The 22304-nt window shown below is 35.1% G+C and overlaps 1 protein-coding gene and 1 pseudogene across 1 annotated transcript; both read right to left on the bottom strand.

The window, feature by feature from the left end:
- Positions 1-8322: 8322 nt before the first annotated feature.
- Positions 8323-10777, bottom strand: LOC141708106 (GDSL esterase/lipase 1-like). The gene is made up of 5 exons (XM_074511593.1): positions 10715-10777; positions 10508-10603; positions 9657-9843; positions 9278-9457; positions 8323-9178 (listed from the first exon to the last, which is right to left on the bottom strand). The coding sequence occupies exons 1-5, from the start codon at positions 10775-10777 to the stop codon at positions 8943-8945; spliced, it is 762 nt and encodes a 253-aa protein (XP_074367694.1). The 3' UTR covers positions 8323-8942.
- LOC141668042 (gamma-glutamylcyclotransferase 2-1-like) lies at positions 9832-12363 on the bottom strand (annotated as a pseudogene).
- Between the last annotated feature and the right edge of the window lie 9941 nt (positions 12364-22304).

Below are 22304 nucleotides of genomic sequence, written 5' to 3'. Positions count from 1 at the left end.
GTTTCTGCATCTTTTAGGACTTGGCTTACATAGTAGACTGGTTGTTGTGTTCCATTCTCCTCCCTGATTAGGGCAGCTCCTACAGCTTGTGCTCCTGCTGACAAGTATAAGTAGAGAGGCTCTCCTGGTTGAGCTTTAGTTAGGACTGGTGGCTGAGAGAGGTAGTACTTGATTTCTTCGAATGCCTTTTGGCACTTCGGATTCCAGTTCACCTCTTTCTTGTTGGTTGCTCCTTTGAGTAAATCAAAGAATGACAGGCACCTCTCTGCTAGTTTTGAGACAAATCTCCTGAGTGCTGCTAGGGATCCTGCTAGCTTCTGCACATCTTTTTGGGTCCTGGGAGCTTTCATCTCCTGGATAACATTAATTTTCTCCGGATTGGCTTCTATGCCTCTGTTGCTAATCATGAATCCTTGGAACTTTCATGCTTCTACTCTGAAGGTGCATTTCTCCGGATTTAGCTTGAGTTGGTTCTTCCTTCGGTTGTCAAAGCATTCCTTCAGATCTTCCACATACCCTGATATAGTTGTTGATTTAAAAATCATATCATCGACATAGCACTCCAAGTTCCTCCCAATCTGGGACTTCAATATCTTGTTCATGGCTCTTTGGTAAGTTGATCCTGCGCTGGTAAGTCCGAAGGGTAGCATCACATAAGCATAGACTGCTCTGTGAGTTATGAATGTTGTCTTAGTAATGTCCTTCGGGTTCATCTTTATCTGGTTGTATCCGGAGAAGGCGTCCATGAATCTTAGCATGATGTGTCCGGAGGTGGCATCTATTAGTTGATCAATATTTGAGAGAGGGTATGGGTCCTTTGGGCATGCATCATTCAGATCAGTGTAGTCTACTCACATTCTCCATTTGCCGTTGGACTTCTTCACCATGACCACATTAGCTAGCCACTCTGGATATTTGATTTCTCTGATGATTCCTTCTTTGAGTAGTTTTTCCACTTCTTCGTCAATGGCTTTTTGCCTCTCCGGGGCAAAGTTTCTTCTCTTCTGTTTGACTGGTTTTCTGTTGGGTTTGACATCCAAGCTGTGCATTGCTATGGACTCATGTAGTCATGGCATGTCTCTTGGACTCCAGGAAAAAACATCTCTGTACTCCCGGAGCAAGGACACTAATCTCTCCTTGAAGGACTCCTCGAGTCCTGACCCAACTTTCACTTTTTTGCTAGAATTGCTTTCATCTACCTGGACTTCTTCTGTTTCGACTGCAGCTTCAATTTTTGCTTGCTCTTTGTTTGAAACCATTTGATGAATTCCGGCTTTAGAGTTCTTCTTCATATAGAGGTTTCTTTGTTCAGGTTTTTTGGTTGCTTGCATGGTAGGACTAGCTTGGTCTTGGACTTGATTTGCCTTGTCCACTACCATGACTTGGTTGCTTGCCAGTCCTTCTGGGCTTGTTTTGTTTGCTTCTTCCCTTGTCCGGGGTCGGTGATTCTTCATGCTTTGTTGCTTGCGAAGGACCGTAGCCTTCCTTTTGTTATCTTGATGGGTTTCTGCCATAATTAACCCCTGGTTGTAGCATGTTTCTGTAACTCCATAATCTCCTTTAATCTCCCCAACTCCTATCGGGGTTGGGAATTTGATCTTGAGATGGGAGATTGAAGTTATTGCTTGCATCATGGTTAGAGCTGATCTACCAATGATCCCGTTGTATGAAGAAGGAGTGTTGATCACATAAAACTTGATGACATGAGTCACTTGGTTAGGAGCAGATCCGAAAATGACTGGCAGATATAAAGTTCCTTGGATCGGGACTAAGTTGTGGCCGAAGCCATAGAGTGGGTCCTCCCGACATTCATTTGAGCGGACGCTCCCTAACTGCATTTTATCCACTGTGCTTGAAGAGAATATTTACTGAGGAGCCATTGTCTATGAGCATTCTTCTTACTTCATTATCAAAGATGTCCAGAGTGACAACTAAAGCTGCATTGTGATGAGGGTTGACTCCTTCGTAGTCCTTGCTGCTAAAGGATATCACCAGGTCTGGGAGTGATTGGATTGAGAGCACTTCTTCGCCGAAGTCCGGGCTCCGGGGTGGGGAGTATGATCCACCTAGGACCACATTGACTACATTCTTTCCTTTTATTATGCGCTTCCCCTCTGCTGTCCCGGACTAAGTACTTGTTCATGTTCCCCTTCTTCACTTGGTCCTCGATGAAGTACTTGAGTGATAAGCAGTTCTCATTCTTATGGCCATGGGTCTCGTGGTAATCACACTGCCTATTGTAAGGCCTGCACTCCGGAGGAGTTTATATTGGTTTCGGAGGATAATAGAAAGGCTTGTCTTTTACCTCTTTCAAGATTTCCTCCTGGGTCATGTTGAGAGGAGTCCAGTCCGGCTCCTGCTTCGGCTCCCGGGGTTGCTTCGCGGGTCCTGAGTCGCTGCTTGACTCCTTCTTAGGACCAAGTCTCTGGAAAACCGGAGTAGTTTGTCTTTCTTGGCTTTGGTTTCTTTGCTTGAATTTCTTATCCTGATGGTAACCCCCTTTCGGTCGGTCATCAGTGTTTTTACTCCTGGACCCCCCATTTCAGGTCATCCTCATTTCCTGGAGCACATATGTTTCCTTAATGAATCTGGCAGCCATAGAGTAGGTTGCTGCCAGACTTTGCGGCTCCTTATTGATTAGCTCCACTATATATCTCTCATTGTGCTCTGGGTCCAAGTTTCACCTGAAAATGCATAAAGCTTCCCTCTCATCCAAACTTGAAACTTTATTGATTGCTTCCTGGAACCGGCGCATGTATGCGGAGAGGGACTCATTGTCATGATGCCGGATTGTCTCCAGGTGACACATGTGCATTTCGTGCGTTTTGTTTGCCAGAAATCTCTGAAGGAAGGAGGCTCGAAATTCCTTCGAGTGGATGCTGCGGGAGGGGATTCTGCTGAACCATCTCTGGGCCCCTCCCTTAAGAGTTGAAGCGAAGAACCTTGATTTTGTTAAGTCATTGTAGTAATATATCTGCTTTATCTGCTCAAAGTAGTTCAAGTGCTCCTCCGGGTCTCCTAGTCCATCGAAGGAGTCAAAGTTGTAATGCTTCAAGTTCCGCTGCCGGGGAATGGCTTCCAAGGAGTAACTGAACGGAGTTAACGTTTCTCCAATTTCTACTCTTGAATCTCTGTCCATATTTCTTTGCAATTCATAAATCATATCTTTCAGGTCCTTCTACTTCTCTTCTTCTTCATCATCGGAAATCAGCTCCGGAGTAGGATCTCTCGGGTTCTTTTGCTCCTAGACTTGGCCAATAGCTTTTCTTCTTCTAGCTGCATTCTCTTTTGGATCTTTAGCTCAAGCTTTGCTTCTTCTTTCCTGATTTGCTCCCAGACCTCTTCCAACTTTCTCTGTTTAGCAGCTTCTGCTTCTTTCTTGCTTTGATCTTTCTTGCTTTTCTTTCCTTTGGTTCCAATTCGATCAAACTCCGATCTCTTCGATTGTTGGGAGTCCCCGGACTCCTCCGGTTCCTCCTCGAGTTCGGCTTCTTCTTGGAGCCGGGTCTGCTTCTGCCTGTATAGTCTGATTGCTTCTGCTAGTTCATCGCTTGTAAGGTTGGCCATGTGCTCTTCGGCTAATGGAACATTCATGTACTTGTACTGATTGAGCTCTATGGAGGTCCGGGCATCCCTGGTGTTTACAATTCTCTCCACTACGGGAGTGTGTAGTGGCTGCTCCTGGAATATTTCTCTCTCGGCTCCTGGGTCAAGGGCCTGGGAGTGGTCCGGCTCCTGGACCTGAGCACTAGTAGATGGTCTCCCAGAGGTATTCTTTCCTGGTCTTGCCATTTCTCAACAATACCAAAAACAAATAACAATAATATGCTATAGAGAATATCGGTCTAAGGTCGCTTTATGAAATTTGCAGAAACTACCCAGAATAACAACAAACACTAACAAATAGCTTCCTGGGAGCAGTTTAAACAATTTCCTGGGACTACTCAACGATGTAGCATAACGCAAATGCCATATTCAAACTAGAGCAAAAACGATTAAAACTAACGATAGCTCACACAAACGTGGCTTAAATCAACAAAACAGGCTCACACAAACGTGGCCTAAAATAACGAGCACACACAAACGTGGCTGAAATAAACAACAGTCATGCTTATGGAAGAGGTTAGTTGCTTGGGTTCTTACAAGTTTGAATAAATGGACTCTTTGAAGAGTTTGTTGATGAAGGTGAATCCAGGGGCCCCGAGACCCAAGGATGGAGCGACCCCTCCTTCTAGCGCCAAATGATAACTCCTGGTGGCGGGGCTGCTCCTTCGTCGCCGCGCCTGGATCCTTCGTTGCTGTGGTGGTGTAGCTGCTGTGGGGCTCCTACAAAACAACACCGGAAGGGGGGTTTGGGTCCCGCGGCGCCTCCGGCGTGAGAGTAAGAACTAGCTTTTTGGGAAGATGAAGATGAATATGAATGTAAGGTGACTGTGTGTATATATGAGTGTGTGAGAATGATTAACTCCAAAACCTCACCTTATTGGGCTATTTATAGTCCAAGGGTAGGGTTTTGGGGTTGGTACCTTTAAATCGTAGCCATTGGTCCTGGGAGCGGAGGACACCTGGCTGGAGTAAATGCTTTACACGTGTCAGTGCGGGACTGGCTAAGGAATGTTCTGAGGATCCTCTGACACGTGCCCTGATTATTCTCATGATTGATGTGTGACAGTTGTCCCCATCATGTGCCTGGGCCAACGTCTCACGTGCTGGGATTTACCAAGGTTAGGCTTGCGGGACCGAGCTGGTTAGGACTGGTAGTGTGCGGGACTACTCCTTCCAGGAGCTGCGCGGAGTTAGGAGCCTAGGAGTAGTCTTCCCAGGAGCTATATGGAGTTAGGAGCCTAGGAGTAGTCCTCCTAGGAGCTGTATAGAGTTGAAAGCCTATGAGTAGTCCTCCCAGGAGCTGTATAGAGTTGAAAGCCTAGGAGTAGTCCTCCCAGAAGCTATATGTACTATCAGTAGTTACAATAACCACATAGAGTGACTAAGAGAGATGGCGTTTTAGTATGGAAATAGGAAATTTTCTACTAAAAAACTCAAGAGATATTTTCACAATTTACATGGACAACCCAAATTTTAATCCCTTACGAAATTGAATCGCTTTCGTACAAATATAACTTAATTAATGTTGATATTAATTGTAGTTCCAATATAATTACTAACACAAAAATTATACTACATTTTTATGTTAAGATTAAACATATAATTTTTAACATAGTAGACCTTAAGATAGTACGGAATGTTACTCTCAATAGAGATTAATGTTAAAATTCATATTTACAATATAAAAATTTCCAAGTAGCATGAAAATATGTTAAATATATATTTTGATATTAACTGTAAAGTTATAATATTATAATATTGAAATATATAAACAGAACCTCATCATATACATCATTATTAGAGATTGAATGATACAATAACAGAGAACACTTATCAATTTAACATGGTATTAGAGTTTATATTGCAGTAAATAAGGACAAAGAGGATTATTAATTGGCCAAGAAATTGATTAAATCTAATCATTTCATATTAAATTTTGGCAAACTTGAAATTGAATGAGAAATGAAATATGTACGTCTTTTGACATGATCTTGAAAAAGTTCGAGCTTATGAAGTGGATATAGAATATACTCCAGAGGTGATATTTCTGATATTTTTCCAAAAATGATACATGCTTTTATTGAAGTAAATGTACCTAAAAATTAAAAGATTTAGATAAGTTATGCACATAGCAAAATTTTATTGCATCAAGGGAAGTACTAAGGTTAATAACATATATGTTTTCTTCGTAATATATAATATTCATGTAAAATCTAGTCCCATATTACAAAATTCAGAATATCTATATGAAAAATAAAATGAAAGAAATGGAATTGCCAAATATAATCCCTATGTAGTGGCTCATATGGCCCATACATTTTCTCAAAGTCTACGGTTCAATTACCCATAAATGGATTATTAATCAATAAGGTTGCACAATGGAATATCTCATGCAATGGATAAAATTAGTTAGAATTTTCCTCATCACTATGAACTATAAGGAGAAATTAAAAATACACCTCATTAATATTTTAACAACATACATGTACAACAATAGTGATTCTCATTTCAAAAATGTAAAAGTATTTAGAGTTATAGTAACTAAACATCGTCATTTATATTTGGTTAGATAATAACCATTAATAATGTCAGGTTGTATGCCATATAAAAGAATTGGTGAATATTTAATAATTACTGGTATATTAATACTCAAGTTTTCCTTTTATGTTAAGTAAAACGTCACAAACTTTTAAGATGATTTTTTTAAAATATTAATGTGGATTTGAGACAAGTTCATTATTTAGTCTACTTACACTTTGAAGGATTTTTGATTGATTTTGCATGGACGAATCTCATCTACTAACAAGCTTAATTACTATATGCTCACTTTAAGTTAAAAAAGATCCATTCCGTCCTAAAAAGAAGAAGATATTCTTTGATTTAAATTTTCATTCCTAAGTGCAATTGATGCTCGTATATTTCTTACACATAATAAATGAATTAATATTACAATTGTTATGAACTTATTGCACAATTGTTGATGAACTATTGCTACGATTTAGTTCTTGCCCAAGGATGCAATGAAGAACATATGGTAATACCTTTGGAGGACAACTGATCTTACACAATTATCTTGACAAAATGTCCAAAGTTGCGCGTGACTGAATACGCTGGGGCTAGATATATTTAAAATCCTAGTTACTTTGGATGATCACTAGTGAGCATTTGTGGAATTGCTATTTCAAGGTGTCCATAAAATAGATTATGTCAAAAATTATTTCAGATCGTAAAAAGGTACATAAAATCAAAGAGGCAAGTAAAAATTTAATTACTTTGATTTATCATTAAATATGTTTGAGAATCATGTGACTTATCATCTAACCTAGAGAATCCTTCAATATATATATAAGGATAATACTACTTGCATGATAAGATATATTAAAGAAGACCGAACAAAAATATATCATGTCAAAATTATTCTACTCTCACGAACTACAGGAAAATAGTGGCATTAATGTATCATAAGTTTGCTCAAATGAAAAAATGACACTTACAAAGTCATTACCTACATATTTTAAAAAAAATATAAAAGTAAGTTTGACATGTAAAGAATAAGATGTAAATATTAAGAAAGTTGTTTGACATATATGTATATCCAGACTTGTCAATGGGTCGGGTATGTGTATAATCATTCCCTTACTTTCATATTCTTATTCAAAATCTTATAATCAAACCTGACCCGAATTTGTATTCCTGCACCATGCGGCTGAGACTAACCCAAAATTATAAATTCGTGTATACTTGTTTGAAACATGGAATTACATGAATTATATATATATATATAAACAATATCAATTATTAGAAAATGTATTGAATAATAAAATAGCCTGAGATAGAATACAACCAAGTTTTCAATACAAAATACATAAAAAGTATAAAGGTTTAGGTACAATAAAAAATAAAGTGACCAATATTATAATATAATATATTTAATATTTATATACGTTATATAGAAATAGAATAGGTTATTCATATTGGTTCATTTAGTATAAAATAATGTATATAAGTTATATTTTAAATATTTTTTAAATTTATTTATTTATTTATTGAGTGTACTTTCATTCTGTTTCATGTAATTATATCAGAAATCCAAACCCGACACTAATTGTATTCTTATTTTTTCGTGTCAGTGTACATCCGTGATCATGTACCAAATTTTTGAATCCAAATATAAACCATTTATTTTATTTCGTAATGTATTTACATGTTATATACCAAACTTATTACCTCTAGGTATAACCACATAGAGTGACTAAGAGAGATACTAGTAGATGATAAAACATACACTACGCCATAGATTGGATTCCGCAACCCCAAAAAACCATAACTAAAGGCCAAAAAAGCGTTGCTAAAGGCCAAAAAAAGGCTATGGCGACTCTTTTTCGGGGTTGCAATTTTAGGCGTTGCCATAAAGTTTTTTGCAACCCCGGTGACACCCTATTGCAACCCTTGTTTATCCGTTACAGAAACATGCTATTGCAACACCAATGTGATTGTAATAGGTCTTGAAAAGTGTTACGGTAGGGTTTGGGCTATCAATACAATATTTGTCGGCCCCACAATGGGGCCCACATGTGGGGTATTGATGCAACCTTTTTGCAACGCTTTTTAATGTTTTTTGCAACGCTTTTTAATGTTTTTTGCGACGTTTTTTAGTGTTTTTAGCAACACTATAAAGACATGTTGCAACGCTTTTATAAAAAAAATGCAAGGAACTGTTTGTAAATTGGCATGCCCATAAATAAGATCATAGTCTTAAAACCAACACAATCAACCAATCCACCGACCATAACATAAATTATCACAAATAAGCACAACTACCTTCACCATCACCATACTACCATCCTTATACCACCAATTATCTACCAACCATAAAACAAAAGCGAAAGTTTTAACAAGTTAAAGTTACACACTTCAAAATATAAATATCGTAGTACATGTTTTCACAGTTGACCGATATCGCCGAGAACTACCAAAGCTTCCCTGCCTCTCATCTCACCTTTCCATACAATCATCATCAACCTTCAATCTTTATTCACTTGGTGGAATTAATTTTCCAAAAAAATGTAAAAAAATTGAGTTGGAGTTAGCAAATTAGATATATAATCAGGAAGTGAATTAGTATAAATAGCAAAGGGTAGACCTGGCATTGTTCAACTGCTGAATAAGTGAGGAATTACAAATGTGTGTATTCAACGAATTGTAAGTGGGGTGCCAAGTTGTTGGACGGAGTTTCAGGCCTCATTAAAATAGGGAGTTATCGAGTAGTGAGGGACCTGCAAATTTAGGGTGAATATCCCCGGAAAATGAGCAGAAATTACAGGGCTGCTTTCATTTCAAGACTCCAAAAGTGACTCGAGGTTGTGAGGGCCTGTGACACTAGAACTTCCTTCCCACATTAGCATGGACACTTGCTGGTTAGCCATTTCACTGGGATGAGCAGAGTCAAAAAACAAATACTCGCTTGCATTGTTGCATAGTTCATACTCTTTTATGTCTCTCATTCCACCGCAGCTATTAATGCCTCTGTATGGACCGCTGCCACAACATGCACTGTCCGCGGTCTTAAAACCTTGACATAGTAAAAAAGACGTCAATTTAGGCCATAATAAAATTGTAACCACGGTAAATTTTAAAAATGTGATATCACAGAGATTAGTTTCGGGGATACCATATTTCGATGGATTAATCATTCTGTCATTAAAGGCAGTGTAGAAATCAAAAAAGGAATACGTAAACCCTTCCAAGTGCTTCTCTAACTTGTGCAAGTTTTCAGAAACTGCTTTATTGTGTTCTTGTACCAGTGCTGTTAAATCTTCTGTGAAGAAGTATTCGCGGGTTGTTTTGATTTATGTTTTCTCCGCTTTCATGCTTGGCACACTACTAAAGGCCGGTATGGTAACAAAACTGAATTTCCTTCCCCCGGTTGTGTATATTGCCTGTCAATTATCAAGAAAGTTGAATACAGTTTTAAAGGTATTTTAACAATCTACAAATTTTAAATTAAGTACATGGTTAAGCTAAGCACTTTAAGACAGAGATCAAGTTACCTATGATCATGCTCCTATGTTGTTCAGAGTCTCTCTTGGGGGTGCTTAAGTAATCATTAATCCCACTGCTTATCATATAAACAGATTTGGAGACAAGGACGGAAGCTTGTTTATCTCCTAGTTGTTGCTTAAGTTGATCTGTCACATTCTTGAATTGATTCAACTGTGTGTTGAGGTTTATCACTTGTCAGAAGAAACAGATTTATGCAGCTCAGCAAGTGTAAATGTTTTCACAGAAAGCAAAGACGTAGGCATGGCAGAAACGAGGGAGGCTGATTTTGAGCTTGTGGGGCTACTTAAGATAGACACAATTCCTGCAAGACAATAAATATAGTAAATTAGTATAACTTGATTTGTTTACGTTTCCAAGTAAGTTTGTTTTAAAGGATTTTATGGAAGGTTAACAGCAGAGATACTGTTTAAACGGATCATACTTACTAACATATATACCTAAAAGTCTAAGACAATTATCTCCAATAAAATATCCAATAAGTCACATTGAAATGTATGTGGTGTTGACTGTTCAGTTCCATTTTACAACACAGGCACGTTATGACTTTGCATATGAGAAAGTTCTATACTCAAACTTTTTTGTAGCTGGCCAGGGGAAGTTAAATATAGTGCTACGAGTTGATTATTGTAATGCATTACCACTCTGTCGCTTTCTATCTTTGTTCTGTTCATTTGTACTTCAAAGAACATTCAGATTTTATCTTGTATGGTACTTTGAAAATGTTGAATCATATTTAACAAAAGTAATAAACATACTAGAGCTCAAACGTCTTAGCACTGTTGTATGTAATGTATTTAACTTACTAACAACACTGTTTCAATGGGGAGGAATTTTGTACTCTACCAGCTGCAATAACCTGGTTCTTGTTAATATCAACAACAAGCGCATTTGTCAGCTTTGACTGCACTTCAGGTGTTTTATTCTTCACAGCTACCTACAGAAATAACATAACATAATGTCATAAAATGCAAAACTATACTGTAGAATTATTAGCAACACATGGTTCCATTATATTAAACTCGGGATTTTCAAACGACTAAATCACAGGAGCAAACAACAGATACATAGTACGTATATTAGGTTTTTTTAAATCTACAATAGAATCCATATTTACAAACAACATATACACATTATTAAGCTCAAATCGTCAATCTTTCTAACACTCCCATATATAAGCAGCAACACTCAATCTGTTGTTTTTCGACTAAGAATGCATCAAATTCCTGAATTGGTTCCAACATCAGTTGAAGGATGCCAAGCTTGCACTATAAAATATAAATAAAACTCATAAATAAATCATTTAACTTACCATCTGTACCCTGGTCAATTGTAGGGTTCTTCTCGAGTAGTTCCTGTTAAATAAAATATCAGATTAATATATAGAATGGTGTGCTAAAAGTTTTTCATTTCAAGCAAACAGTAAGCATGCTTACTAATATCGAATAGAGCCTTTTCCAATGAGAAGATATAATATTTATTGTTACCACACGGACCATATGCTATTGCAATTTGCCTGATGAGCACATATAAGAGGATTAGGCATCAATATGTAGAGACACAGAACAGGTAAGGAAAGTCATAAACTCACCTTGCCATATCCTCCAATGGGGAAGGCCCTAGATAGTACTTGCCTCGAAGAACTCCATAATTTTCTTCTCGTCATACTCGCATTCTCTTCGCTCTAAATACTGAACACGTAAAGATATAAGTAGCCTATTTAATCAAGTCTGAACACTGTGAAATTATGATTACAGTGTTCAAGTACTTGAAGAAGAAATTGATTTACTACTTGAACACAGTAGTAAAGAGGCATTGAACACTGTCCCATTTATATATACAAGGAGGTTATATAGAATTAACAATTTTAGAAAACTATATATCAAATTTGAAGAAAATTGATTAATATGTTCTTAACTTGAATAGGACATACCTCCATTATAGTTTTCTCTTTCTCCGGACCACCTCGAACACAATAAGCTGCACCCCACTGAAAGAAACTCAAGTCTTAAGCAAAATGGAATTAATATGGATTCATGGATCCTTCAGCATACTCCAATGTGCAAGTTCTTACAGGGTGCTTAGGCGTGCCTCTGTGATCAATGCAAGCTGAAATATAGTAAACAAACATTAATACAGAAACCAAAATCGAAAAAATCACTGCTACACTTACACAAATACTTACCAAGATCAAAAACAGGCTTGTAGTTCTTAATATAACCAATCACTTTCTCATCATACTCAAATCCCGAGTTCCACGCCAAAGACCCATAGCCAAAAAACCCAAAAAACCATGGTTTCGCAACTATCAAAACAACCAAAAAACTCATCAATAACTGTACAAAGTTAACTAAAACCAAAAAACAAAATCAATTTCTTTTTAAAAAATAAAATGAATTTGGGTATAACAAAACCCAAATCAGCCCTAATCTTCAACTCTAATTAGAGAAACCCTAAATTGGAACCCTCAATTGAAACCCAAATCAGCCCTAGTTGAAACCCGTCCCAATCAAAACCCCTAAATTATCAACTTGAAAATCCTAAATATTCGAACAGAGAGTTTTGGTTTTGTGAGATTTAGTTTTGCGAGAATGTGAGTTTTGGTTTTGTGAGATCTTTTGTTAAAATTTCAGCAGAGGCGGCAAAACTGCCGCTTCCTAATTTTCACGCCCCAGTCCTCAATTTTCAACCTGGCCCAACTATTTTCAGGCGGCCCAACTGTTTTTGTTAGAATAAAATTAATAATTTTTTTCTTTTAATAATTTGATTTTTAATATTTAATTATGAAAAATAAATTAATTCATAAATATGTTGTACTCCACTAATGATTTATTAATTTTTAAAACCTTTTAAATTTTAATTACACCACATCTTCATTTGTTGCATAAAATTATTTATGTATTTGATATCTTTGGAATAAATATATTTATACTTTTATGAAATATTATTTACTTTCAAATTATCATTAAGTTTATTACTTTTATAAAAATATTATTGTTGACTTTAAAATCATAATATTTACTTTAAAAAATGAATAAAATATATATTTTAATTATTAATTTCATTTGTATGTAAATAATTATTTAGTTAAATTAAAAATTAATAAAAAATAAATAAAAGTTCATATTTATTGTATGCCATGGGTATGATAACACAATATGACTATACCGCAACATCAAAAAAGAGGGGTTGCGATAAACATGGGTTTAGAAGGCTATTATTACACTTTTGTTTGCAACCCTAGTGTAAACGGTTGCGGAATCCAATCTATGGTTTAGTGATATATATATGGTAGGCGTTTTAGTAAGGAAAGAGGGAATTTATTACTGAAAACTCAAGAGATATTTTCACAATTTACATCTGCCGCTCTAATTTTAATCACTTAAGAAACTGAATCGCTTTCGTACAAATATAACTGAATTAAAGTTGATACTAATTGTAGTTCCAAAATTATTACTAAAATAAAAATTATACTATATTTTTATATTAAGATTAAACATATAATTTTTAACATAATAGACCTTAAGATTGTAGGGAATGTTACTCTCAATAGCGACTAGTGTTAAAATTCATATTTACAATATAAAAATTTATAAGTATCATGAAAATATATTAAATATATATTATATTTTTGACATTCACTATAAAGTTATAATATTATAATATTTAAATATACAAACATAACCTCATATACATCATTATCAGAGATTAAATGATTCAATAATAGAGAACACTTATCAATTTAACATGATATTAGAGTTCAGGCCGACGCTAAAAGGACTCAGGTTCGACTCCCCGCTACCCCCAATGTTCTCAAGAATTACTGAAAATATTGAGAATGTACACTTGTGGTACCAAAACTGGGAAGCGATTCCCACCTGGTAATTGGAAAAATGTGTATTATGGTGGGCCAAAAAATGAGACAATATCCCTACATAATAATTGATCGGACACTAGCCCTAAAAATGGTCGAACATGTAGTGATTTACTCTTCAAACTCGTATAAACGGGCTTTCGAATGATGGGGATGTTAATATGTTAGATATGATCCTGGCAAGCCCAATTCTTAACACTTTTAGATTTTAGGAGAACTCGTTAGTAAACATGATATCAGAGCCAGGTCCTGTAACTTAACATGGAATCATCAACTAGCATCAGAGCCAGGTCATGTAACCCTTGCTTCCGTCGATATAAATCAATTTACATAATATGTGTTATCCGTATTCTCGAAAAAATAATGGCAATTATTTATTACAGCTTTTGTTAATCCTAAAATAAACATATCAATTAAAAAGGGAAAGTGATGATAAATGATGGATAATTGATATCAGCGCTTCAAATAATATTACATGGAATTTATCTTATTTGAAAAAAATCTTAAAGAAGGGGTGGTTCCCAAATTAATTTGCAATTTAATTTATGTTTCACAAATTAGTGATGATCACAATTGTTGTGTTCGATTATCGTTTTACATATATATTATACAAGATCTTCATTCAAGCGAGGCTATTGGGATTTGTGAAAGATAACATAAAATTTATTACTTTTGGCGTGTCTCGGATGTCACTACTTTTTCAATGGTAAGTTCTTCCATAAAAATATGGCATAAATGGATGGGACATCCTTCTAAAAAGTTTTAAAATTGATCCCTCGACTTCGTAATTTGAGGGAGTGTTTGGATAAAGTATGTTAAGTTTGTCATCGTGCAAAGCAGCATAGGGAAACTTTTCCTACACGTGATGATAAATCTACACGGATTTTTAGTCCATTGTGATGTATTGGGTCCTTATGATACACATTCATCCTCTGGAACTCGTTATTTTCTAACTTTGGTGGATGATTTTTCTCTTGTTCTATGGGTGTTCGTACTGAGTGATAAAATAAAGGCCTTTAAAATCTTAATATGGTTCATTGCTATGGTTGACCACCAGCTTTATCAAATAATAAAAATTGTACTCAGTGACAATGGTACATAATTTATTAGCATGAAAAAAATATTTTTTAGTTAATAGTGCATTATTTCAAACATATTGTGTAGGTACTCCTTAACATAATAAACGAGTAGGGAAAAAACATCCTTATATTTTGAATGTTGGAAGTGCTTTAAGATTTTAAGGGAATTTACCTATCATGTTTTCGGAAGAATGTATCTTGGCTGCAACTCATTTAATTACTCGAACACCCACTAGTTTTTAAGAACAAAACTTAGTATGAAATTTTTTTGATTCCCCATATTCGTATGATATTTTGCGTGTATTTGGATGTTTATGTTATTATCGTAATCAATGAGCAAAGGATGGAAACTTTTTAAGTTGTAGTTGAAAGTGTGTATTTGTATGTTGCCCCTTTTGGTAAAAAAGAGATTAAAGTAATATGATTTGAAAAAAAATATATTTTTTCATGTCTTTTGATGTTAAATTTAATGAGAGTAATTCTTCTTACATGGAAAATGATTCTGCGAATGCAAAATTGCCTCCTCCGATGGAAAATAAAGTGTTTATAGATGATTCAGAAATTTTTTAGTATAACCATACGCCAAAGAAAATAGTAGCGGTAAGCGAAGAAATCTCTAACTCAGATTCTCCTTAGCCTCAGATTATACCACCAACTACATTAACCATTGATCGAGTAATTAGTGATTCGCAAGCAGATGAGAGCTCTAGATGGAAGAATAACTGCCTAATTCTACTTCGGATAGTACGTTGGGTTGTGGAATAAGAATAATATTACAAAAGACTCCATCCAATGTTTCCTTTACTCTTCATTCTCCATTGAGTACACATTTTCAGATAGCACATTATGCAAGTTATGATAAATTTTCTGCTTAACACCAAAATTTTCTTGCATCTATTACCACGGGTGTGAAACCATAATTTTTTAGGTAGGTCGTGTGGGACCTAGGATAGTGTAGTGCTATACAAAAAGAAATTCAAGTTTTAGAAGATAATGGCACATGGACTATATAATATCTTCCTCTTGGGAAGAAAGCTTTTGGGAGCAAATGTGTGTACAAAATTAAGTATAACTCAAATGACATAATTGAAATATTGAAGGCCAAACTTGTTGTTTTAGGAAATCATCAAGTGTAAGTTATTGACTATAATGAAGCATTTGCTCATATGGCAAAAATGGTGACAGTTTGGGCCTTTTGGCCATTACTACATCAAAATGGTGACGTCGATTAGGAAGTATGTATTAAACTTTTACTTAGTTTTAAATCTTCAAATCCATGTATGGTTTATCATCTTCGTAAGTTTATATATAGGTTAAGGAAGTCACCTCATTGTTGGTTTGATAAACTTGTTGCATCATTAAAGGATTATGGATTCATACAATAATATTTTGATTATTCACTATTTACATATTGAAAGAATGGTGTGCAAATAAATATGTTTGTCTATGTTGATGACTTGATTATTTATGGAACTGATTCCCATGTATTAAATATATTTAAAGATTATCTTTGCTCTTGTATTCCAATGAAAGATTTTGGTGTGTTTGAATACTTTTTGGGTATTGAGGTGACTCGTGGTCCTCATGGATTACTTCTATGTCAATGAAAGTAGGCTCTTGATGTTATTTTTGAAGCAGGTTTAGTGGGTCCTAAACTTGCAATTCTACCTATTGAACAAAATCATGAACTTCGTCATGCTACCGGCACATATCTTGCGGATTCTAAAAATATCGTAGACTTGCTAGTTATATACAATTCATATTCTTGCGGCACCTTATCTATTTGTTAATTACACACCTAGATTTATCATAAAAGATTTATATTCTTTCTCACTTTTACAAATTCCTCGAAAAGAGTATTTGGATACAGCGTTACATACGGTTTATTATTTGAAGGGAGTTCCGGGTCAAGGAATTTTACTTCATTCTGATAGTGATTAATCATTAACCGGTTGGTGTGACTCAAATTGGCCAGGATGTCCTCTTACTCGAAGATCTCTTACTGGTTGATGGTATTTCTCGAGGAGTCGCCAATATCTTGGTAGAATAAAAAGCAACATACAATATCTCATTCTTTAGCTAAAGCTGAATATCTTTCGATGGAAGCTATCACTTGTGAGTTGATATGGATGAAGGCATTTTTATTGAGTGTTGGTGTACATCAAATGAAAACTATTCCTTTATTTTGTGATAGTCAGTCGACACTACACATCGCTAAAAATCAGGTTTTTCATAAAAGAACAAAGCATATTGAGGTCGATCGTCACTTATGCAAGATGCTCTTATCTCTCTGTTTTATCTTTATACAACTGAACAGTTGACATATAAATTTACAAATGCTCTTCAAAAGAGACAATTTGGTTATTTTTAGCAAGTTAGGCATTCTGATATACATGCTCGACTTGAAGAGGGGTATTAGGAAAATATATTAAATCTATAATTTTTTATATATTTATTATAAAATTATAATATTGTAAGATTGAGGTATATATACATAACCTCATATACATCACTATCAGAGATTAAATGACCAAGCATACATAAAGCACCAGTTTTTTGTGCAACTGCGATCAGGACTTTGTTGATTGGTTTGATTCTACATTTGCGATTCCTAGAGGTACTTTACCGGTTCGCTTTCTTGGGGTCCTGTTAATCTCCTCGCAGCTGTGCATTCATGACTGTATGCCTTTGATTGAGAAAATAACTTCGAGGCTCAACTCTTGGGCAAACTTATTACTCTTGCTTGCTGGAAGAACTCTGCTCATTAAGTCAGTGATTCATGCTACTGAAGCATTTCGGGGTGATCACTTCCTTCTTCCAATGGTCGTTCATGCTAATATTTAATTGCTCTTGTCTAGATTTCTCTAGAAAGGGAATATCAATCACAAAAAGGGTGCCAAAGTCTCTTGGACCACAGTTTGTTTGCCTATGGAGGAAGGTGGTTTAGGCCTTAAAAACATGGTAGATTGGAATCGAGCTCAAATTTTGAATCATCTCATTCGGGTTATCACACAAAATAAGTCTCTTTGGCCTACGCGGGTTAACAAAACTGTGTTGAAGAATAAACACTTCTGGACTCTCGATTTACCAACAGATGCTTCTTGGATTTGGAGAAAAATCCTTAGATTTCTCTCAATGGCACTGCAATTTATCTCCTACTCGATTGCTATTGGGGAAAATGTGTCCTTATGGTTTGAACCATGGTGGGGCAATATTTGTATTGCAAACACTAAATCTTCAGTGATTATCTCTGAATGTGGGCTTCACCACTCTGATTAGGTAAGCAGAATTATTAGCAGGGGCTGCTGGAATCTCCCGAGACCTAACCTAAGGCACCATCACCTTGATCTGTTGTTTGATCAATGATTATAATGCTTTGATTTCCCTTCCATCAGCTCCTCGGGCCATGACTGTTTGCTTTGGGACAGTATTGACGCTTCCAAAATCAAGGTTTGGAATATTTGGAATTCTATTCGAAACAGAGGCACTTTGGTTACTTGGCACTATGCAGTTTGGCATAAGTTACGTGTCACTCGTTACGCTCACCACATGTGGTTAACCTGTCATGGTCGACTCAACACTCTAGTTCGCCTTCACATATTTGGTATTATTTCTTGTCAACAATGTTATCTTTGCATTTCTGCTAATGAAACAAACAACCATCTGTTCCTGTTTTGTACATAGTCGTTGGCTCCTGGGCAGGTTGATGGCTTCTCTCTCGCTCTCGGTTGTTGGCAATTCTTGGCTTGAGTTTTTGCATTTTCTTCTCCATCTTCAGGATAAATCCAAGAATTTAGTGGCCCTTTGCTACATCCAGATTTTTTGCTATCATGTCTGGCGTGAGCGGAATGCTCGTGCTCATGGTAGGGGGTCTTTGGTCCTCACAAGCTTCTCCAAGGGATTATCCAGGATATTAATGCTAGACTAGCTACTTCTATTTGGTTCTCCAAAATTATTTGTAAAAGACCTGACCGTGTTACTTGTATTTCCTAGTTTGTAGCTTTTTGGTCTTTCTATCTCCAATCTGCATGTTTTTTAGATTGGTTATAGATAGCTTTCCTCTCTATGGCTTGTCATAGAATAGTAGAGAACACTTATTACTTTATCACTAAGTTGTGACCAAATAATAATGTAGCATGTGATAGGAAGATTGGAAGAATTTCGTTAGGTTTGGAACATCTGGTACTCTTTCTGGATACCAACTATTAAAATACTAAATTTTCTTGATATGATATAGGGAGAGTAAGAGGGAGTTTATCAAAAAAATTGTTGTATTTTCAATCACAAAAGAATCATGAATACTATTTAATTACTAAATATAGCTCTATCCATAATAGCGAAAAATATTATTTATAAAGGTAATAAAATTAACCGACCAAAACTGGGCACTACAAGAAAAATGTCCATAGACATCGGTTTTCGGCTTATGTCTATGCTGTTTGGAAACCGATGTTGATGTTGGTGATGTCTATTCTAGACATTGGCCAAAAGCCGATGTCTTTTACTTGCTTATACATTGCTTCTGGCAAACTGGCTGATTTCCATGTATTGTTTATTACAAAAAATATTAGAAATAATTTATTTAACAAATAAATTACACCTCTTACAACAGATTAAACATATATTGAACTATGTTTTTACCACATAGACATCTAATATTTTGATTTAGGTAAAACCAGATATTAAACATTGATTTCTTTTGTTAAAGGTGATGTCTATATTGGCACATAGACATCAGTTTTTTCCCAAACAAAGCGATGTCTATGTTCAATTGAGCATGTCACACATTGCTTTTTTTTATCTAAAAGAGATGTACATTAACTCTTTTGACATCGGTTTTTCTTCTTTAAAACCGATGTCTATATTGGGACATAGACATCATTTTTCCCCCAAAGAAAGTGATGTCTATGTTCAATTCAGACTTGAACATGTCAGTCTTTGACATTAGTTTTTTTTATATCAAAAAGTGATGTACATTAACTTTTTTGACATCAGTTTTTCTTCCTTAAATGTGACGTACAATTGCTTTTGAGATATCAGTATTTATTCATTAAAAGTGATGTACAATTGTTTTCTTGATATCAGTATTAATTCATTAAATGTGATGTATAAGAAGTTTGTAGACAATGTTTGTAAATTTTTGACATCACTATTTTTCTAAAAAAATGATGTATTCGTTATTAATAGAGATTTTTTATAAATAAAACCGATGTCATGTACTACATAACCAAAACTAAAAACTGGGGAATAACAAGTATCCACACAAATCCAACCATTCGACCATTCATTCATTCAATCATTCGCCCATTCAACCATTTAAAAATCTACATCAACCAATACCAACCCTAGCATTTGCAAACTAACTAACTACACTTGACCACCTATTCATGAAACACTTATATTCTTACTACAAACCAAAATGAAAGACTGTCCACACCGAACTGCAGTTTAAATTACCAAATGTACGTTCACTACGCAAAAGAAAGACTTTGAGTACCAGAATTTGTCAGATATGCTCTTGGATGAACTGGAGGGCCTAAATGCGTACTTCATCTAGATGTTCAATGCTGTAAGACGATCGAGTCTTGGGCAACCACTACAAGTTCCAAGAAAACACAATTCGATACAAATGAAAAGTGACTATATCTCAATATATAGAAAACTAGAACCGTCAAAGTATACCTTTTAAGCAAAACTCAACTTGTCACCGGTGATAATTTCTTTCATGTCACTACGCCATAAGTGGGCTACTGCAATGTTTTTTCAAAAGCGTTACAAGCACTTCGTTGCGGTATCTCGGAAATCTGAGGTCTATTGTAACACCATGAAATTGGTGTTACAATAGCCGTTAACCTAGTGTTAGATAAATGTGACAGTGTTATGTAACAGTAGTACCTGGTGTTATAGTATGTATTATTTTAATTTTTAAAATTAAAGTACATATATTATCATAAAATTACATTTAAAAATCTATTCTGGATTAATCATAACTATAAAATATTATATTTAATATTATTATTTTTTTAAAATTTTACATTAAATTTAAAAACAAATAATAATATATAAATAATAAAAAACATTTTTTACTTATATAAATAAATAATCAGTTAATTTATAAATAAAAAATAAAATAAAATTATAGTTCCCCACGTGAAAATGTGTGGGCGGTAGTTTTCCCCGTTGAAAATAGACCGTCAAAAACACATACAAACACACAAAGTCACATATATCTTTCTTTCTCTCTGCACATCTCTCTTTCTCTCTCTACAGACACATCTCTCTTCCTCTCTGAGAAACTTGAAACCTTAAGAACTGTTAGAGCATCTGGCCAATGTTATAATGCTCAAATTGAAAAGTATGATGCATAAATTGAGCATCTCCCATCTGAGAAATCTAATAGAACTGTAAGAACTGCTCAAATATCTAGCCAATGTTTCATACCTTTATGACTTTCTATCATTCTAGTTGATTGTTGGTTTGGACTTTTGAGATCAGTTGATTACTTCTGTGTTTTCTGTTGATAAGAGGATATCTGATCTGACCGGAAGAAATTCAACTATCCCTGATTTAAAAGATATGCAATCCTTGCATGTGCTGTAAGTCATACATAAATTTTGTCTGATGCAAATGTGTTTCCCTGAAAAAATTAGTTTAACATTTATTTCTTTTTATGATGTAGGATATTAAGAAATTGCTTGATCAATGGTGCACTTCCAGAATACTTTGGAGTATTTGGTCAACTAAAAACCCTGTAAGCTAACTTTTATTATTGCTCAATCAGGTATTAATTTCTGGTAATGGAGTTCCTCACAATGTATGTCTGTGCACGTGCATCTGAGGGATAACAATGTACTCTATATGTTTTCACAAATGCATTAGTCGATACATAGCACACAACAGAGACCTATATTTTTAAGTATTACTTTGTAGAATTCATTAACACAGACAGTTTCCTAATAATAATTTAGTTACACTGTTCTGTCTTTGCGTATAAAGAAGAACATTGTAAATTATAAGGGTACTTCTGGATTTCGTGTTGAATTCTCTCTATCTAATATTTTGTTGTTCACTAGATTATATAACCAGCAACTCAGTCTTCTGGTTATGTCCGGAATGGTATTTTCAAAATTATTGTTTTACTTTTACAGTTAGGTCCTAAAAAGTAGCTTTATATGATTGTGTACTGTGTAGTGTGTAATGTGCCATGCTGAATGCAAAAACCTGCAGAAACATGTATGCTCGGAAATATATCAAAATTTCAAAATGTTATCATTCTGAGTTTTATCTTATTTTTTTGCAGAGATCTGAGCTTTAATAGGAGAAGTGGTCGTTCTAGGGGTATGTTAGATTTATGCAATTAGTATTTCATGTTATCTTCAAATTTAATTACACTTGGTCTGATATGATGAGTATATAGTGTGAAATCCTGTAGTAGTAGAACATAGCATGATAAGCTTTCTTTTTTTTGGCAAGTAATTCAGACCTTCGAGTTTTACACAGTCTGTAAGTTTTCGGTTATAACTTGTTAGCATTTGAAAGTTGTTTAGTTTTTAACTTGAAATAAAGCATCGGATAGTTATTGATTTTGAAATTATCAATGTTGTGGTCTTACTTTCCTAACCTCCCCAGTGAAACGAATTGAACTTTAAATTAAATCTCACCTCATACCTGTAAAAGTATACATT

The sequence above is a fragment of the Apium graveolens genome, chromosome 1, assembly GCF_009905375.1.
Source record: "Apium graveolens cultivar Ventura chromosome 1, ASM990537v1, whole genome shotgun sequence".
NCBI classification, from domain to species: domain Eukaryota; kingdom Viridiplantae; phylum Streptophyta; class Magnoliopsida; order Apiales; family Apiaceae; genus Apium; species Apium graveolens.
The sequence above is the reverse complement of the archived record's forward strand: the minus strand, read 5'-3'. Positions and strand labels throughout refer to the sequence as shown.